Raw genomic sequence first — 19,523 nt, forward strand, 5'->3', positions numbered from 1 at the left:
TTCTGAATAATTCAGTGCTCAAACTGTCAATCCATGTACTATCTCAATTATTATAGCTTTGAATTACATCCTGAGATCTCTAAAGCCAAGACAAGCCATTCTGCTCTTCTCCAGAAATCCTGGTTATTTTTGGCCATAAATCTTCCCTGTAAGTATTCATAATCAGCCTATTAAATTCTATGAAAAACCTTGATGGGAATTTGATTAGGCCTGCATTCAAACTGGATCAACTTGGGGAGAAGTGATGTCTATAGGGTTGATTTATTCTGAAGTACTTGACATTCTGACTATTCCAGTGGTTATCTTTTGAGTTGTTTTCTAGCTGTTTGTTTATAATACATAAAACACAACTGACTTTTGTAATTAACCTTTTCATCCAGCCGCGTTGTTAAATTTTCCTATTCCCTATTATTTATAATAACTGGTCTCTAGGTTGAATAATTTAGGATAAGGTTCATCTGAAAGAGAATATTAAAAGTTTCTACAAAGGCATTTTTTCATTGTTCCCTGTGAACGGTACATTCACAGACCTGACAGTCTTTGAAGGAAAGCTGACCAAAACACTTATTATTTTTTTTTTTAGGAAAATAGTGATGATCCATGATGTGTCCAGTAAGATTTGGGATAAACTCTAAAAACACTGGTATGTTACCATGCTAGTGAAGATAGCATTGAAACATTTCATTTTGATTAAGTTAATCAGGAAAAGAACTAGTTTTCAAGAGATTCTGAATGACAAAAACAGCAAAAATTTTATCCCACTGAAAAGTTAAATTTCCGATTTTAGAAGCTATCTAATAAACCAAACTTTCTTACTCGTTTTAGCTCAACCATAAAGGTCAAAGTTTTGCCAAAGTAAAGATGATTAGCAACAACAGCTATAGAAGTATTTTCTAAAGAGAAGGTGCTCCAATAAATGTTTTGAACAATAGCAGCTTGGTAACAGTTTGAATGACGTATTGCCTATTCACTGACACCTTTGTTTGGATATGTAAAATAGTGGCATAAAAACAAATCATTGCTTTATGCTATCAACCTTCAAATTACACAATTATATAGTAATTGTATACAAATTTTGCCAAATACCAAAAAAGGGAAGGGTTATGAAATAAATTTTAGTTTCTTCCTAATTTGGCATGATTATCATTAATACCTGAAAAGATGAGAGCTACAAACATCCAAAAAGACATTCCTAATTACACTGAATTTAAAACTTACAAAATTTATCCCAGATAAATCTCCAGTTCAAAGAAAAACTAATTAAAATTCTATCAATGATTCAGTCATAAACAGTTCAGCTGTTGAATTATGCTCTTACTGATCACTGCAATGATACTTAACAAGAGGACTTTCAGCATTCTATGCAGTTAACAACAAAAAAGGTTTATTTGCCTTGCTAAAAACAGGTGTCCAGTATCTTAGTGACTGAAGCCCCTGATTTTGATAGAAGATGTAAAAAGTGGGAAAAAGGAAGACATTCTACTTTGACTTTTTTATTCAGAATATTAGTATTAGTACGTTACTGTTAACTCTCAAGTTACTTACATTTATGTCTCTCTCATGTATTTCATCTACAATTACATGACTGATTCCTCGAATGCCTGCTTCTAATTTTCTTAGGAGCACACCTGGAAAAGGAAATGAGCAGAACAACTGGAGATGAGTTTCTATGTTGATTAAAGTAGGGAGGTATAAAAATGTGTAAAGAAACAAACTTCTAGACAATCAGCTGTGCTTCAGTTAATAGAACCCCAGCATCATTTTAGGGAAGAAACAGTAATCTGTATATTTAAACTGTTAAAAAGGTAACAGTGTGTTCTGAAACACATTTGTTTAATGAAAAGAGTATTAAAAGACGTAACTCTAGTAAACTAAGCAGATTTTATCTTCTCTAAGCTACAATAACCAGCGGTAACATAACGCTCTCCATTTAGAGAAAAAGTGCCACAAGTTCTACTGAAACGAGAATTCTGAGACTGGCTCCTTGACTTATTTTTAGCCACTCTGCACCGTTACCAAGTTTCTTCATAAATAACACAATATAAACTCCAAGTCAAAGACCAAAATAAAACAAATTACTGACCAACAGTACAAAACATTATACTGGCATGAGGGCGAGGAAGGACAGACTCAAATCGAACACTGTAGCCACAGCTTTTTCCAGGCTCTTCTCCTCTCTCATAGGCAACTCGCTCAGCCACAGAAACTGCACTTATTCTCCTGGGCTGAGACAAGGAAAAAAAAAAAAAAGTGACTGAAAGCTACCAAATTACTTACACTTGTTCATCAGGGTTATTAAATTACTGAAGTATATCTGTCCCACTGCCAGCTCAGCAATCAACACAAATAATAGTAATGATCTTTCTTAGAAAGCTCCAAAGTTAATTAGAATACATCAGAACAAAAAATTACCACTTAATTCTATGGCAGACTCTTAAAATGCTGTTTTTCATTTCGTATATAAAATAATTCTCAGGTTTTTTTTTTTTTTTAAAGATTTTATTTATTTATTTGAGAGAGAGAGAATGAGAGAGAGAACATGAGAAGGGGGAGGGTCAGAGGGAGAAGCAGACTCCCTGTCGAGCAGGGAGCCCGATGCGGGACTCGATCCCGGGACTCCAGGATCATGACCTGAGCCGAAGGCAGTCGCTTAACCAACTGAGCCACCCAGGCGCCCCAATTCTCAGGTTTTTACAGAAAATAAAATGTTTTCACCATTGGCCCAAACTCTTAATATTCAGAGTAATTTTCCAGTAGGGAAGGGGACAGCACATCGGGAGTTCTTATAACTGCCTACACCAAAGTGAAGGCACATGTAAAAAATTATTTAACTGAGCTGTGTAAGTATTAGGAAAGTAAATAAGCTCCTTCCTTGCCATATTTACTATGGCCACCTTTCATTCAATCATTTTATTAACTCATAAAGTAACTATTCATTGCATATTTGCATTAGGTGCTACAGACAGTGCTAGAGACAGAAAACTAAATGAAATCATTCTTGTTCTTGACGAGCTTATATAGCGAGGAAAAGAGTGTGTATTACTGCTTCCAGCAATAAATATGGCAAACCCAAGGGGAATGCTAATGCTGTTAATGTTTTAAGTGTTGGACCTTAATTTTTCTGAAAATAAAATTTTCTGAAGTATTCCATATTCTTGTAAGTACACAAAACAGTATTTACTTGGTGGATACTATGGCTATTACGATGTCCTGAAGGTATAGATATGGAGGTACATGCAGATTTATAAAGACTGAATGCTTCTAAGTTGCCTTGAATTTGATTTTGTCAAAGTTCTTGATGACAGGTTGTACTTTAGTTCCTTGCTTGAGAAAACTTTTTCTGAGTTTCATATTTAAATACCAATATGATGTTATCCCAGGTATGACATGACTAGGAAATCAGAGAGTAATAACAATCTTAAAAAAAGTCCAAAACAAAACCTCAGTAACTTCACTAAAGCTATTAATATTTTTTGAATCAATACAAAACATGATTTATTAATTTTTATATCCCTAATTTAAGAGTCCTGTAGGGCACGGGGCTGATAACAAATATAGATAAGTATACAATCACCTAGTTTATATTTATCTTGTCCACAAAAGTAAGGAATTAAAAGATGCCTTCTTGAAACACATGGTGTCGAGTTTTCCAGAGCTTATACTCTGGTTTATGCGCCTTAACTTGCTGAGCTATGCTTTTACTGACCACTACTGACCTGTACTCTGCACCTCACTAACTGTTAAGTGTTACATGAAGAACTGAGCTCTGTATTTTGCCCTCAAAAGAAGAGTTCGACTATATACTTACATCATGAAATGTAAAAATGATACTCCACTAAACGTACAAAATACAGTGTTTTCTGGGGCCTTTCAAGAAGTATTTATTTGAGAGAAAGTGAGAAAGAGAGATCACAAGCAGTGGGGGGAAGGGTAGAGGGAGAAGAAAACCCCTGCTGAGCATGGAGCCCGATGCAGGGCTCAATCCCAGGACCCTGGGATCATGACCCGAGCTGAAGGCAGACATTCAACTGACTGAGCCACCCAGGCATCCTAAATATCATAAATTCTTGACACCACTCATCTCCTTGCTCTATTTTTGTCTTTCCTGAAGTTTTCAATACTCCTACTAAATAGCTGGCTTCTAGAAGAACTTCAAATCTATGAGGTTATTTGACTCCTCGGAGGTATATTCATATGCTATTGGGTACCTGGGGGTTGCTTTTATCTCCTTGGGGCTACTTTCAGGTTTACGATCCTTATATTTTCCAGCCTTCTAAAATGACTATGGACAGCAGATGGCATATTCCCTAACCAGTACCTATTGTAGTTCTTAACTCTATACGGCCCCCAAATACAGCTGTCCTAAGAGACTCAAGAAAGCCATCCATAATGGAGGTTACAATTAACATAAGCGGTTCTAAAACAACAATCTTCAGAAGCACTATGGGCCACATTTCCTTGACTATGCACACGATTCAGTATCAAGAGGACTATTCATTCAAACGGCTAAAGAAACAAATGCTATCTCAGATTGCCTTAACAGAATACTATGTATTTTTAACTTTTTTCTTTTAAAGATATTATTTATTTGGGGCGGGGGGGACGTGCACAAGTGGAGGCAGGAGGGCAGAGGGTGAGGGAGAAGTAGACTCCCCACTGAGCAGGGAGCCCGTTGCACTGGCTGGATCCCAGGACCCTGGGATCATGACCTGAGCCGAAGGCAGACACTTAACCAACTGAGCTGCCTGGGTACCCCTGGAATACTTTATATTATTAAAAATATTAAGAGTATTAAAAACTGTATTCTACAATGACCAATCAGTATGCTCAGGTCCATCTTTTATATTCCAGGTACGATATCAATGCATTCAAATGTGGTTAATGGAGTCTTAAAGCCTATCTCCCGGGCTGAACTATAGTAGATGTTTGTAAGACAAAGGAAACATACTAGGACCCCACAGAATTTTTTAAACTTTTAAAGACATTACAGGAAAAATGTATCAGAGACTGATTTTGGGACAAGCACTAGGACAAAGATTCATTATGAGTGACAGTTCAGAGTCATTTGTCCAAAATCAGAACACAAGCTACATTCCCACATGATGGAAATTTTCAAGCGTAAGTGACCACCTATTATGAACATTCTACCCAGAGAAAAAAGATGGAATTCTCTGAAGTATTTTTCAACTTCATGATTCTCTCACTTTATGAAGGAATATAAGTAAAAGAGGACCAATAGAGAAGTGAAAACTGTTTTCAAATGCAAAAAGTAAAATAACATTTTATTTCACCCTATAGCTCACTGCTTACATTTGTTACAGCATATATATTGAAACCTGTACATTTCACAGATAAAGCCACTAGAAATGTCCAAATTATCTGGGAAAGGACACAAAATAGTAGCAAATTATACTAAGTTTAAGACTATAATAACAAAAGCCTATTTTGTCTAGAACACACAAAAGCCATTTTTGGCTAAATTAACTTGGCTTTGATATTTATTAGATGGCTAGTGAAAAAAAACACCTTCTCACTTGAGCAGAAGTGATTTTATTCTACTCATGACATGCGAACAACTTCTGAGAACATAGGTTTTCAGCTCATCTGCTGAATTCTGCATCTCTTCCTATATGACTGAACTGTTTTTGAGATTAAAAGTGGAAAGTGGTAGTAAGAAAGGAGGGCAAAGCAGAGCTCAAGACTCCTTTTTTTTTCCCCCAAGATTTTTTTTATTTATTCACTTGATTGAGAGAGAGAGCACAAGCAGCAGGGGGAGAGGCAGAGGGAGAGGGAGAAGCAGACTCCCCGATGAGCAGGGAGCCCAACACGGGGCCCGATCCCAGGACTCTATGATCATGACCTGAGCTGAAGGCAGAGGCTTAACCATCTGAGCCACCCAGGCACCCCGAAGGACTCCTCTTCTAAACAACATACGCCGCTTCTAAACAATATATCTCCTATAAGACAGGTAAGCATTAAGAGCAAGGATATTAACAAAAAAACAAACAACAAAAAAAAGAGCAAGGACATTTTATTGGTCATAGTACTTGGGGTTGGAACTTTCACTATGAGGCAAAGGATTCAGAGCCAGTTTTGGGAGTGGGAAGGATAATCAAAGAACATTTTGAGAAGAAAGCTGAGGGTCCTTTCCCAGAAAAATATAGACCTATCATGTTTTTTAAGCCTAAGATAGCACTGATTTTAAATGCAACATTCATTCCTTCAGTAATATTTTTTAGGCCAAAAAACCCAACTATCATATCAAACACAGACACTGATTATAAGATCTACTTCAATTTCAGAAATTTTAAAAAATATGATTTGTATATATACACATAAATGCATAGGCACAAACAATTCTGGCTACTCTGAGGTTCACTACTCCTCCCCAAGGATCAATTATGTGCCCCAGGTTAAGCATCAGATTCTAAGTCAAGGTCTGAGGCAGCCTGACAGGTGGTATCTGGCTTCTATGCAATGGTCTCCTTCTAGGTGCCAAAAGTACAGGGTTAGAGCTGATGGGAACTGCTTTAACCTGAGAAGGCTTGGAAGAGTAATTAGCTTTTCCCTAAGCTCTGGGACAAATTCACAGGCATCACTTATTGCTGGTAAGGTAATATAATGTAGTAGTTAAAAGGAAGAAGCCCAAAGGCAAATTGTTTGGTTTTGAATCCCAATTCCACTACGTCCTGTGTTAATAACTTGGGCAATTTACTTAACTCTTTGTGCCTTAATTTATTGAAGGAGAAATACTAAATAAAATAATATGTACATCTTAGAATCATCATAAACTTTATATGAGCCTAAAAAATACCAGATGTTTAAAACAGAACCTGGCATACTTTAAGCATTCAGTTAGAGTCAACCGTTAACTGTTTTGTTAGCTTGCCTACTCTTGCTCTGAGTATTAAGGTAAGATGCAGAGGAGCAAGACTTGCATGTGAACTTGGGGAGAAAGTATCCTTAGTCTTGTCTGATTCTAGGCCCACAGAGTCCCTCTCTAGCCCAGACAAAAAGAATCGCTCCCATGGTTCAGTTCAGCTTATCACTGAAAATTAGAACAAGACTTAAATTCTTCTTCTTTTTTTAATTTTAAAGAGCCTAATGTGGCTACCGAGGGGAGTTAATAAAAGAATTAAAAATAGCCTGGCCTCTAGGTGTTTCCACCTCTCAAACTCTAACAACACCAGACACATACCTTGTAAGCTGGCTTACTACTTACCTGAGTTACTACAATATTACACTCTGCTGCTCTATCATTCTGGATGAAGTCATCTAGAATAAACTGTGGAACTTGTGTGGTTTTACCACATCCAGTAGCGCCTCGGATAATGACAACTGAATTTTGACTAATTGCTTCCAGGATTTCACTTTCAAATTTCTTCACAGGCAGCAACTCTCTCTCCTGTAAGATCTTTTTTTTTTTTTTGAGAGAGATGAAGGGAGGGGCAGAGGAGAGAATCTTAAGTAGATTCCACACTGAACACAGAGCCCGACACGGGGCTCAACCTCACGACCCTGAGAGATCATGACCCAAACTGAAACCAAGAGTCAGATGACGAACGAGGTGAGCCACCCAGGTACCCCTAAAATCTGTTTACGAAAGCTCCATGGCAGTCAAAGTTTTACCAACATATACATTAGAAGCAACCCTCTTAATCCTAAAAAAAATTTCCCATCTCTATAAAAACATTCCTTTCCACTGGCTTCATACTCAAAATATATTTTTTCATAAAACAATGCATATATTTATATCTCTAACAGAACTGCCTCTCTTCCCTGAATTTCTGAAGAATCTATATTGTGGCCTTGTCTACCCTCTTGTTTTCCTCCTTTCTCCCTGAACATTCCATATACATTCCCCTTCTTACATTTTAATGTTGTTTTACTCAAAAAATAGTGAAAAATGCCAAAAAAAAAAGTTATTCCCCAAATCTCTCCATTTACATTAACTAAGAATCCCAGGCCCTTAACTCAAAAAAATTATCCTCAGAGGTAACTACACAATTAGAGGTTTGGTAAATACCTTTGGATCTACCTCCCTAGAAAGAGCAAAATACATTATTCACTGTTCTTTTGCCCATACCTAGAAAGTTCTAAAGCTCTGGACACCATATGTCTAAATACTTCACTGACTTACTGCTGGCAAATCGTGATCCTGTTCCAGCTGGTACATTAACTCATTCTTGAGGTCCATACTTATTTGTTCTGGAGTAGCCTGTAAAATGAGAAGGCAACAGTCAAACAAAAGCACATAACTTAGCCTCAAACTGAAAACATTTTTAAAAATCTGGGCTTTTTAATGAAATATATTAAAAAATAAAACACAAGAGTCTGAGCTCAAAAACAATGTTGCACTCACATAAGCCAGGGGCCCCTCATCAATGTTGCTACTAGTCCAAGGATTCCAATTGGATTGTGGAGGTGACCAAGGAACCACGCCCATTTGGTTTTGTCGCTGGGATGGCTCAAAGTGAGCCAATTTGCCAAGGTTCAGTACGACAGGCATAAAAGGATCATCAGGCTATTAAAAAATAAGAAAAACAAAAAATAATACCAGTCGCTTATCGGACTAGAAATTTTCAATACAAAGGTGTACTAAATTAACTGTATGCTTACTGGGGGCACGATCTCAAGATTTAGCTCCTGAATGATGTTTTGCAGCTGATGTTCTAAATCTTGTGAGAGGTTAACTTTGTAAGGCTCCACCTACAGAAAAAGGATAGCCATGAAAATTATGTTAACATACACATGAACACTACTCAAATCTACTATAGCAGGGCTAAGAGCATGCAGTCAGCACTAGGTCTACAATATTCCTGAAGCCAATAAGTCAGTTCCTCATCGTGTAAAACTGACTGATGATTATTTACTCATTGTCCACTCGAACACAGTATCATGCCAGACAGATGATTAGTCAGGCCATTTCCATTTCTTAAGGTTAAGATTCCAAGAACTATGAATTAAACTTCTTTAGCCAAATCAAAAACTAAATTGAATCATTCCCTCTGGGCTACTAAGTCTAAAGACTCACTGTCTCTCCTTCTTTCTTCTTTGTAAGTCCAGAGTAAGCTTCAATTACTCCAAGATGGTAGAGTTGTCTGACAAGTGACAGGGCACAGGACTGTGCTGCCAGTTTTTTATTTGATCCATGTTCACGTGCGAAAATCCCTATAATTTAAGTTCAGGATTACTAAAGATGAAAGGATAAATCATCCTAGTAAAGAAACATCTCATCATAGGCAACTAGGGGCTTAGGTACAAAAGTCCCCTAAAATACAGAGTATGTTACAGACTCTAAGTTCTTTTTCATGTTAACTGCTAACCAAAAGCAATTCCATTAACAGCATACTGACTAAATAACCATCTTGATTACAGGCAGATACTAAGACACAGACAAATCATTATAAAAGCAGAAAACCTATTTCAACCAAGTTGTCATTATTAATATCATCTAGTGTTAAAACAAAGAAAACGTAGTTTAATTTTTGAAAAGCGAAACAAGGCAAGAAATGAAAATGGGTCCAAAGTGGTTACTTAGACCAGGAGTTGGCAATCTTCCATAAAGAGTAAGATAATGAATAGTTTAGGCTTGGCAGGCCACATAGTGTCTATCACAGCCACTCAACTCTGCCTAGCGTGAAAGCATCCATAGACAACACATAAACTAAGGTTTTACAAACTATGGGCCCAGGAACTAAAAATGGCTTGTTTTTAAAGGGTTGTAAAAATAAGACAAAAATAACAATGGGTGATATATGTGACCTGCAAAGCTTAAAATATTTACGATCTAGCCTTTTATCAAAGTTTGCCAGCCCCTGATACAAACAAGTGTAGCTGTGTTCTAATAAAATTTTGTTTATAGAACAGGTAATGGGCTGTATTTGGCCAGAGGCCTATAATTTGCTTATCCTGGCATCAGACTGAAGCCAGCAACTACTCAAATTCTTAAAGAAAATGCTAATACAAAGTGTCTTCTCCTCCAGTATCATTCAGCTTTAGGAGATGACATAAGGTAAGGAAGGGGCACAGATACTTTTAGGCCTACTAGCCAATTTAGTCAAATTAATTCTGAAAGTCAGATCAACGGCACAACAAGTTAGACTGCCTTTATCCTCTTCTCTTAACATCCCATCTACTCAAAGTTTTATTTTTAAAGTCTAGGATAAAAAAATTCAACACCATCTCTTGATGATTCATTTGAAGGTTTGATTTTATGAGGAAAGTCTTTCATACACTATAAATTTAAATCCTTAGTGTTAGTTGCAGAATCCTCAAGCTGAAAAGAATCTTAGGCCGTTTCTCTCAATTTGCAGGTAAGTTAACGGGGTCCCAGCAATGTTAATAACAAAACCAGTAAACTAGTTCCTTACTTTCAAGCATAACACACTGCCTGTTGTAAACTTACTAAGAATAGAGAATACAGGATTATATCTTTACCTTTTCACTTCCTTTATGAATACCCCCCCAAATCCATTCCTGTTTCCTCAGGGTAACTTTTACACCTCTTCTTGACTCTAAGACTCTTAAATGCTACACATCCACCTTGGGGCTTCAAATGCTATCATCTACTCTACATTTACTCTACTTTCTAAATTTTACACCTAACTACCTGATTAAAGATTAAAAAAAAATGTTTTAGAGCTGTCTGGCTGGCAGATTCCTAATTAGCCTACCTACCATCTCTTACCCTTTGAAATAAATACTAGCACGATCTTTTTTTTTTTTCACCTGCAAACTGGGAAACTGGGCCCTCAAATTCATGTAATTACTAATATTCTAAAATACCCCAGAATGCTACCTTTCAATTAATACTCTTTCAATTAATAAAGATTATATGTATGTGGCTGAAGACTTTAATGTATTACTCCACTATATAAGACTCAAGAGTTATCAGGGAAGCAGTAACACTTACTTCTGCCCAGCTGCTTGATGTAAATGGTCATTTCTGCAATAAAGCTCCTGTAACAACATATACAAACAAGGTTAGGAATTTCACTGTTAGAAATTACTAAATCCAGGACTCCCAAATCAGGCAGGCTTTCCAACTGCTTAGGCAAGGCACAGCAAAAAACCACTGTAAACACTTATTTCTGTTCAATCCTAGAACGAATCAAGTATATGTAAACTTCAAATAATGTACAACATGGTACAAGACAACTATAATCAAAGCTGACAAGCCAACTGTTCACAAAAAGAAAATGTTAAGGTTTTAGATTCTGTGTTTACTTACTCCAAAGGTTGCAGTTTCAATAGCTGGAAGACATTCAATGAAAAGGAATTTTCCATTTAGCCTGGGGCCAAGAAATAACACAGTCCCCAAATTCTTTAAATTATGGTTGTGATTATTTTAAGATTGCTTTGCATGGGCCACCCACTAATGACTTATCTGTTAAGATAAGCTAAATATATGCATGCATGCACACATACACATGAACATACAAACACTATGCATGTATCTGTGGCTCCTGAGGCAGGGGTCTGGTATCTGCCTGCAGTTGGAAGCAGCCCTTGATAACAAAAAACTTAGCTTATTTATACCACACTTATTTAAACCAGGGAACAAAATATTTTTGGAAATTAGAGCTCAAATCGCTAGCAGATTCTAGGGGACGAATTTAGTTTCAATAAAGCAAAAACTGTCCTTTGAAAACTATGCTTTCTGATCCTTCCACTGCTCAGGTACATTCTAGCCTTGACTGTGCTGTGAATAAAAGGTAGGTAAGGCTTAAGAAAAAGTAAATGTTAGACTCCTTCCTATACCTCTTGTGAACTGACCTTCAGGCACAGCGGCTTCAGGGGTCAAAGGCCACTGGCTTTCAAGGGAACAACATCCACCCTTTCATTAATGACACCGATGCCAGTATGTTTCTCAGCCAGGCTTAAAGTCAGCACTCAATCTCATTCTCCTCCACCTAGGGGGAACAGCGACACCAGAAATCAGTTTACAATAGTTTTCCATGTGATTGCTTAGTTCAGCCTAAGCAGCAGCACATGTGTGTATGAACACAGACCTCTGGTGTTGCTGTCTGTTATGCCTTTAAATAAAGGACATACAAGGAGATGCTGTCCTAGCTCCCCCAATTGTCTTTGCCTTCCTCATTGTCATATCCTGAATTCTTCAATTCTTTTTCTATCAGGAGTCAATGATAAGATACTGGTATCAAAACATGTTTACAACAAGCTTCAGACACATTTACTTGTTCTTAAAGTCACCAAGGGCTACTAATAAGCTCAATCAGTTCAGAAGGACAAAATATTAAAGAAAAATCAACAAATGGATCCTTCCTTTATAACCTCTGAGGGTTTTAAAAAATCTGATGTCAAATTAAGTATTGAGAATTCAGGATTGAACAAACAGGAAGCAGGGTGATCCATGCTCTGAACATCATTTTGACCACAGCGTCAAAGTTTTTTTTAGTAATAATTATTTTAGGATTACTAGATGCAATGAAGGGAGAACACTCTGATTTTCAAGGAAAATACTTTTTATGTATTTTGAATAATTTATTTCATATAAAGGACAGCAAATTAAATCAACCAGAAGGTTTCACTATAGCCTTCTTTCTCTTCCAATAAAAATACAGTGCCCCCAGAAAGTGTCTAATCCATATGAGCCTTCCTGGGAGTAATAATTACTACACCCTGGAATGCTCTCAGGAAGAAGAGCAAGCAGGCTGAGAAACATACTGTCAACTGTTACAACGACCTCCCTTTATGTTGTTTTATATATTTAACAGAATAAAAGTAAGCTATTTTAACTCACATACAATGACTGAAGCTATCCTTCAGCTTTACAATAAGCCCTTAAACACTTCAACAGGACTCTAAGAGCTGGCAACTTTCAAAGCGAAAGGAAAATTTGGATCTAGATGCAATGCAGTCTACCTGAGACTCTGGAACTTAAGTGTCTAACTTGACCCATTAAAGAAATAATCCTTATAACTACCTTTAACAATACCACAGTGAAAAAACTCACCACCTCAGGCTGCTTTTTAAATCAGAGACAAACCACCACTTGTGGCATGATTTTTGCCTCTCAGATACAAATGAGAACCTCATAAGTCTAGCAACACAAACAGCAGATTTTTGCAGAACTTCTAAAATCCTCCTCCTAAATAAAAATCATGGTAAACTACTAATTACGAATCAATGATAATTTTTCTTAGGCAAAGTATCTTTTCACAATTCATTGCTAATCCACAAACTGAATTAGGTAACACACACAAAAATAGAACAATGACTATATAAAACAACCCTAACTTACTATAGAAGGAAAAGACTGAAACAAGCAAACCTGTTGTGATCAGGACCCACTTGGGTGTACTTATATTCTCCTTGAATCTTTTCCTTTTGGAAATACTGGTTCAGACGAGCCTTAGCATTTTCCAATGTCCAGTTTCCATGAAGCCCAGCATTTAAATCCACTTCTTCTGACTCTAAAGTCTGTTGAAGCAATGACAATTAAATTTGGCTGCATTAATTTTAGTTATGCATATCTAAGGTACAGAAATTTATAACAGCATCTTCTTTGTACTACCCTTTATAATGCAAAAACTGTTTTTAATGCTTCTATTCCTAGACCAAAGTGAACCAGAAATAGTTTTTGCTACATCTGGTGATCCTACTGTATAAACAAGCTATTAGTTAATGTATTGTGTATTTAAATTATTCCTGAGAAACCTTGACAAATTTTGTGTTGGCTTTAACACTTTAAACATATTAAGTGGAAAAATAACCTTTTCTATGAAGACATTTTTGAGGGCTCATGAAATGAGGTTTACTAAGGTAATTACATTTCCTGTAAAACAGATGAGGATACATTCTATCACCAGAAAAAGTTTTGTTTCATAGGCAATTCTAGTGACCAGATTTAATGGGTAGCTTAGGTTTATGCTGTCTTGTGTGAACAAGTAGCCTCAAACAACGACTTGAAAGAATCACCAAATCATTAAGTTGTGAATATCTTTTTTTTTTTTTTTAAAGATTTCATTTATTTATTTGAGAGAGAGAATGAGAGAGAGAGAGAGCACATGAGAGGGGGGAGGGTCAGAGGGAGAAGCAGAGGGAGCCCGATGCAGGACTCGATCCCAGGACTCCAGGATCATGACCTGAGCTGAAGGCAGTCGCTCAACCGACTGAGCCACCCAGGCGCCCTAAGTTGTGAATATCTTAAGTCTTGCATTGAACCAAGTACTAAGTGACAATCCTGGGTATGTGACAAAGGGTGATAGGATAGCCTTACCGCTTGTACTTCTTGTTCTTCCTTTCTTGAATAATAATCCTTCAAGTTGGCTCCTCGATCCCAGGTGGGCCCAGGAGGACCATAGCCAGAGGCCCCAATTCCAGAATTATTTTCTATTAGAAAAGAAAATGAAATATTTAAGAAGATCCTAAATATTTTAAAGAGTATTTTTAGATTTTGGCATTCTGTAACTAGAAAGCAAAGTTTCTCAATTATTTGGAAATCTGCCCCAAATCTTCATGACTTACTTGAAAACTGTTTCATGATTGAAATATAAGTCTAAATTGATAACCTCAAGGCTGGTATGTATGGGGGGAGCTACTAGCAATGATCATAAGTGACCTGACAATCTAGCATACATTTTCAAGTTAATTAAACTTGATGACTGATTAAATTTGTTCAAACTGCTTCTTTGCTAAATATGACCTTGAGAGAAACCTGTTAGCACTAGTGATGGGGATAAGAAGCTGAAAAGGTATAAGAAAGTGTTAAATCTTGGTAAGAAAGCAGACTAACTAAAGATACCTAATACTGCCTGATTATTAACTCCACTAAGTCTATGACATGCTTTTTAAAAAATTTATTCCTCACAACAATCTTATGAAATAAATACTACTGTTATTCTCATTTCATAAATACTGGATCTAAGACTTAAGTAACTTGACCAAGATCCTAGTTAATCTATCCTATACTGGGGCAAGACCAATAAAAAGCTTTGATAACATAAGAATTCAGTAACACCTTGGATGCACAGGTATAAGTCTACGATACATTTGATAGGAGTAAGTTAGAAACAAGAAAGGGCAATAAATAAGACCCTTTAATCAAATGTTCTAGCCTGTGCAAAATTTATCCAGAAATAAAAATTAGTAAAAGCTAATGGAAGTAAGGAATTAAGCTATATCACACTTTGTAAGAGAAATCACTGGTGGTATTTGTAAATTTATGAAGGCCCTGGGTTGTCTCGACATTATGAGTTCATGTAGCTTTCTTTCTATCCAAATGAGAAAGAGATGAAGACTAAGAAGGATTATGCGTATCTTATCGTGTCATACATACACATTCAAGTCCCTTACCTGCCTTAAGAGCCAAATGTGGAGGAAGAGGCCCTCCCATGGTTGTTGGTAAACCTCCACCCGTAGTTGCTGTGGTGTCAGGTGTATCAGTAATTGGGGGTGGAGGAGGTGCTACCTGCAAGAGGCAAAGTCAAGGCAGGATCAGTAATTTCATCCTCACAGGGAGTAGTAAATTTTTTTATACTTAAAGGAAGTCCATGTGTCACCCCCTCCTAAACCCGTAATATTAACATCTTTGTTTTCAATGTCTAGAATCTATTATATCCTTACTTGAGGCAGAAAAGAAAAGGGTAGTAAAAATTACTTGTAATTCTCCACCTGGAGATTTTATATGTGTAAACAAATACAGTTTTTCCACAAAAAGTGGGATCGGTTTATGGTGTATAAATTTTGTCCACTTAGAAGCTTTATAAATACATTCCACATTCAAGAAGTATCTGTTAAGAACCTTCTATAGAGTAGACACTGTTCTGGGTACTGAGGATAAAATGAACAAAAGAAACAGATGTTCTGTACTTAGAGCTATTCAAATAGCTATACTCTGATTCTTACAGAGCTAAACAATGAATAAATACATAATATGTCAAGTATGATACAATACTATAGAAAAAAATGAAGCACAAAAGAGAAATAGGGACTGTGAGATATCTGTTTAAATAAAGTTAATTGGCGAAGCCACACTCATAAGTAAAGAGAGATGGAACAAGTGAGAACAAAGAAGAATACGGGTAGGAGAGATTTCCAGAGAGAATGTCACATTCCAAGATGTAAAATATTTTATGTACATCTACTTTTTTAAAAAGATTTGAGAGAGAACATGCTAGAAAGAAAGAGAGCGAGCGTGCTCACTTAAGGACAAGCAGGGGGAGGGGCAGAGGGAGAGGGAGAAGCAGAAGCAGACTCCCCGCTGAGCAGGGAGCCCGATGGGGGGGGGGGGTCCATCGATCCCAGGACCCTGGTATCAAGTCCTGAGCCAAAGGCAGACCCTTAACCAACTAAGCCACCCAGGCGTCCTGGCATCAACATTTTAAAAAGCACCATAGTGCATTACTGAAAGGTTGCACCTGCACTATATATCTGACAATCTATTTCCTCACGTCCTCTCCAATTCTAGGAATTACATCAAGTGTTTTTACATCTTTACCAATATTAGCTTAGTTTTTTGTTACGGCAACCTATTTTAATTTACATTTTCTCTGCCTATTATTTTATCTGAATATTCACTGATCTCATTAATTTCTAAGAATTTAACATCTCAGTGCTGCTCACTTCACTCTTTGTCATACAAGTTGCAAATAATTTTTGTTGTCCTTTTCCTTTTTTCACTTTGTAAATGCTTATTGCCCAAAAAGGTACTTTTTGTTTGTGTAATCCAATCTAGTTTCTGCCTGTGATATCCTCCATAAAATGGCCTTTCCTGTCCAAAACCTATTCTGCATTATTTTCATATATTTCATTTTGGAGATAGTTTCATGTAAATACAGTTACTATAATCTCACAATAATTAAAATTATTAATATGTGGACCAGCTACTACTTGTAACTTTTTAAAATTCTCCTTGGCTATTTTTCAGCAATTATTTTTCCTAATTAACTTTTCTTTCATTTTTTTTTAAGATTTTATTTATTTATTTGAGAGAGTGAGAGAGAAGGAGCAGGGGAGGGGCAGAGGAAGAGGGAGGAGCAGGGAGCCTGACGTGAAGCTCAATCCCAGGACTCCAGGATCATGACCTGAGCCAAAAACAGACGCTTAATTGACTGAGCCACCCAGGCTCCAATTAACTTTTCTATTTTATCAAATAATGATAAAATATATACAATTAACTTTTTCTATTTTTCTATAAATATATACAATTAACTTTTTCTATTTTATCAAATAATGGTAAAATATATACAATTTACTTGGGGGAAATGGCCTTCCTTACTTACAAGAAAGTAACTGACATCTTATGTTAATGGAACCTCCCACCCAGAAACAGTATGGCTCTACATTTCATCAAATCATCTATCTGTTGAGACAATTCTCCATGAATATCTTGTAGTTCTCCAAGTCTTATTTAAACATCTTCTCAAGGATGCCTGAATAGCAAACAACCTTGGAAGGTAGAGATATTTTCCGCCAGAATAGGGAGCAGATTTTTTCCAAATGAGTAAAGACAGGGAGGGTGGCAGGTTTGCCAGCAGCCCGCTTATAAGACTGAGGGTTTCTTAAACTCAAAGTACCTCAAGTATAATACAACTCTCTGTGCCCTCAGTATCCACACGGATCTGCTCCATATCGCCCCCAAGATTTGGGGACACGTGGGAACCAATACAAACATGAAGCTGATGCTGCCTGCTATCCCATGAGTAATAACATCCTTTGTCTCTCACTCAGAAGTCTTCTGTCTTCTGCAAGCAGGCTAAATTGTCAGACTGCAAATATGGTAAAATCTCAGACTCTTTCAGACTTCTTGATACTATCCTTCAGTAAAAATCTGTTACATTGTTCTTAAAGGTCCTACCAACTACATATTCTTAAGTTCTTTGTAATTTTCACTATTACAGTGAATAGGATTTTTTCCAATTAAATTCTTTATGATATTTACACTTCATTTTTTTCTCTTATATTACATATCCTGCTTATTTTTTATTTACTGTATTCATGGTGATAGTGCTTGGTCTTGTCTTAACTTTACAGAAACTCCCCTAGTTCAATGCATCTTAAACTATCTGCAGTGAAGAACTGGTTTTGAGTCCTTTCCCCTAATCCACTGGAAACAATATTTTTGTAAATATACAAAAAATGAACTGCTCCTAGAAATATAAAACAGACATACAAAATACAAACCCAAGTGTATCACAATTCCATTAGTGTTTCTAGATATGCATGCATTTATGTACTTACCACCTCAACATTTTGAACACTGCTCTATGACCTGTTTTTAGTAGTGTTTATTGTTTTTGCTATTTATTATTTTTAAAAGAGTTTATTTTTAAGTAATCTCTATACCCAAATGGGGCTCAAACTCAGAACCCCGAGATCAAGAGTTGCATGCTCCATCAATTCAGCCAGCCAGACACACCTACTATTATTTTTAGATGATACTTTTCAACACGTCAAGAAGTATTTTTCTACTCCATTTCCTAAGTACTTTATTGGTAGTAAGTATTTAATTTTATTTTTTTAAAGATTTTATTTGTGAGAGAGTGCTCATGCGTGCACGAATGGGGAGGAGGTCATGGGAGAGGGAGAAGCAGACTCCCTACCAAGCATGGAGCCCCACGCAAGGCTTGATCCCAGGACCCTGAGATCATGACCTAAGCGGAAGGTCATGCTTAACTGAAGCCACCCAAGCACCCCTCAAATGCTTTTTTTAAACCTCTATTAAGTAAACCACTGAGTAGATAGGTACTTTTCTCTTATGAACTCATTAACATGATGTAGCAAGAAAGTCTGATTACCAGGTTTTGCTTCAGATTTGCTGGAGTTGTCATTTAAGATACGGTATGTGTACCATATTACTTTTCTAAAATATGAAAAATCCTGAATTCTCAAACCTATCTTACCACATGGGTTTTGGATAAAGGACTATGAATCAATAGTTATTTACTATTTTCTTAATTAGACTTGGGATGGACTATCTATCTTTTATAGTTATTTAAGATTTTTACTCATCAATTCTAATTCTACAATTTCTGGTTTCATCTCTATTAATTCCTTTAGTTGTTTTATTTTCCTGAGTTGAAAATTAACAGTTAAAAAAAAAAAAGAAAATTACCAGTTTACTCATCTAAAAAACTATTTCTTTTGCAATAATAAAAGTATTTGATACTACTTTGACTAAATGACAATTCCTTTGGTCTTCCAGAGTTTTGACATTGTTACCTAAAGAGTGTATAATTTTTAATTTTCATTTAGAACCAAGTGTTTAAATTTCCTAATGTTCAGGATTTTTTGCTACTTTCTCACATTACCATTTTAGTTGGACCTATATACACATGAGCATTTCTAACATTAGGGAGATGGGTATATATTGTGAACTAGTATTTGTCTTTCCTGCTTTCTTCCTTGAAGTTTACTTTGATATTATTTTGTACTTCATTTGCCTGGTATAGCTTTACTCATGTCTTTATTTCAATCTTTCTAATTGAAGGATTTGTTTTATACAGATAGCACGTAACATGAAGCACAGTGCTCTTCCAAGGTTAGGGCTGCGAAGG

The 19,523-nt window shown here is 36.4% G+C and overlaps 1 protein-coding gene across 2 annotated transcripts in view; it reads right to left on the reverse strand.

The window, feature by feature from the left end:
- The window catches only part of DHX9 (DExH-box helicase 9), a 52,237-nt gene that overhangs the window by 17,648 nt on the left and 15,066 nt on the right, over positions 1-19,523 (reverse strand). Inside the window, exons 4-14 of one of the 2 annotated variants that reach the window (XM_006729150.3) lie at positions 15,322-15,436; positions 14,246-14,358; positions 13,298-13,446; positions 10,916-10,962; positions 9,035-9,171; positions 8,620-8,709; positions 8,363-8,524; positions 8,141-8,218; positions 7,223-7,414; positions 2,084-2,225; positions 1,546-1,628 (exon numbers count right to left, since the gene is read on the reverse strand). In XM_006729150.3, coding sequence (XP_006729213.1) covers positions 1,546-1,628; positions 2,084-2,225; positions 7,223-7,414; positions 8,141-8,218; positions 8,363-8,524; positions 8,620-8,709; positions 9,035-9,171; positions 10,916-10,962; positions 13,298-13,446; positions 14,246-14,358; positions 15,322-15,436 — 1,308 coding nt within the window. Of the gene's footprint in view, positions 1-1,545; positions 1,629-2,083; positions 2,226-7,222; positions 7,415-8,140; positions 8,219-8,362; positions 8,525-8,619; positions 8,710-9,034; positions 9,172-10,915; positions 10,963-11,778; positions 11,916-13,297; positions 13,447-14,245; positions 14,359-15,321; positions 15,437-19,523 lie in introns of those variants that run through there. The other variant, XM_031023567.2, reaches the window with a different exon arrangement.

The sequence above is a fragment of the Leptonychotes weddellii genome, chromosome 6 (assembly GCF_054177405.1).
Source record: "Leptonychotes weddellii isolate Sample4059 chromosome 6, ASM5417740v2, whole genome shotgun sequence".
NCBI classification, from domain to species: domain Eukaryota; kingdom Metazoa; phylum Chordata; class Mammalia; order Carnivora; family Phocidae; genus Leptonychotes; species Leptonychotes weddellii.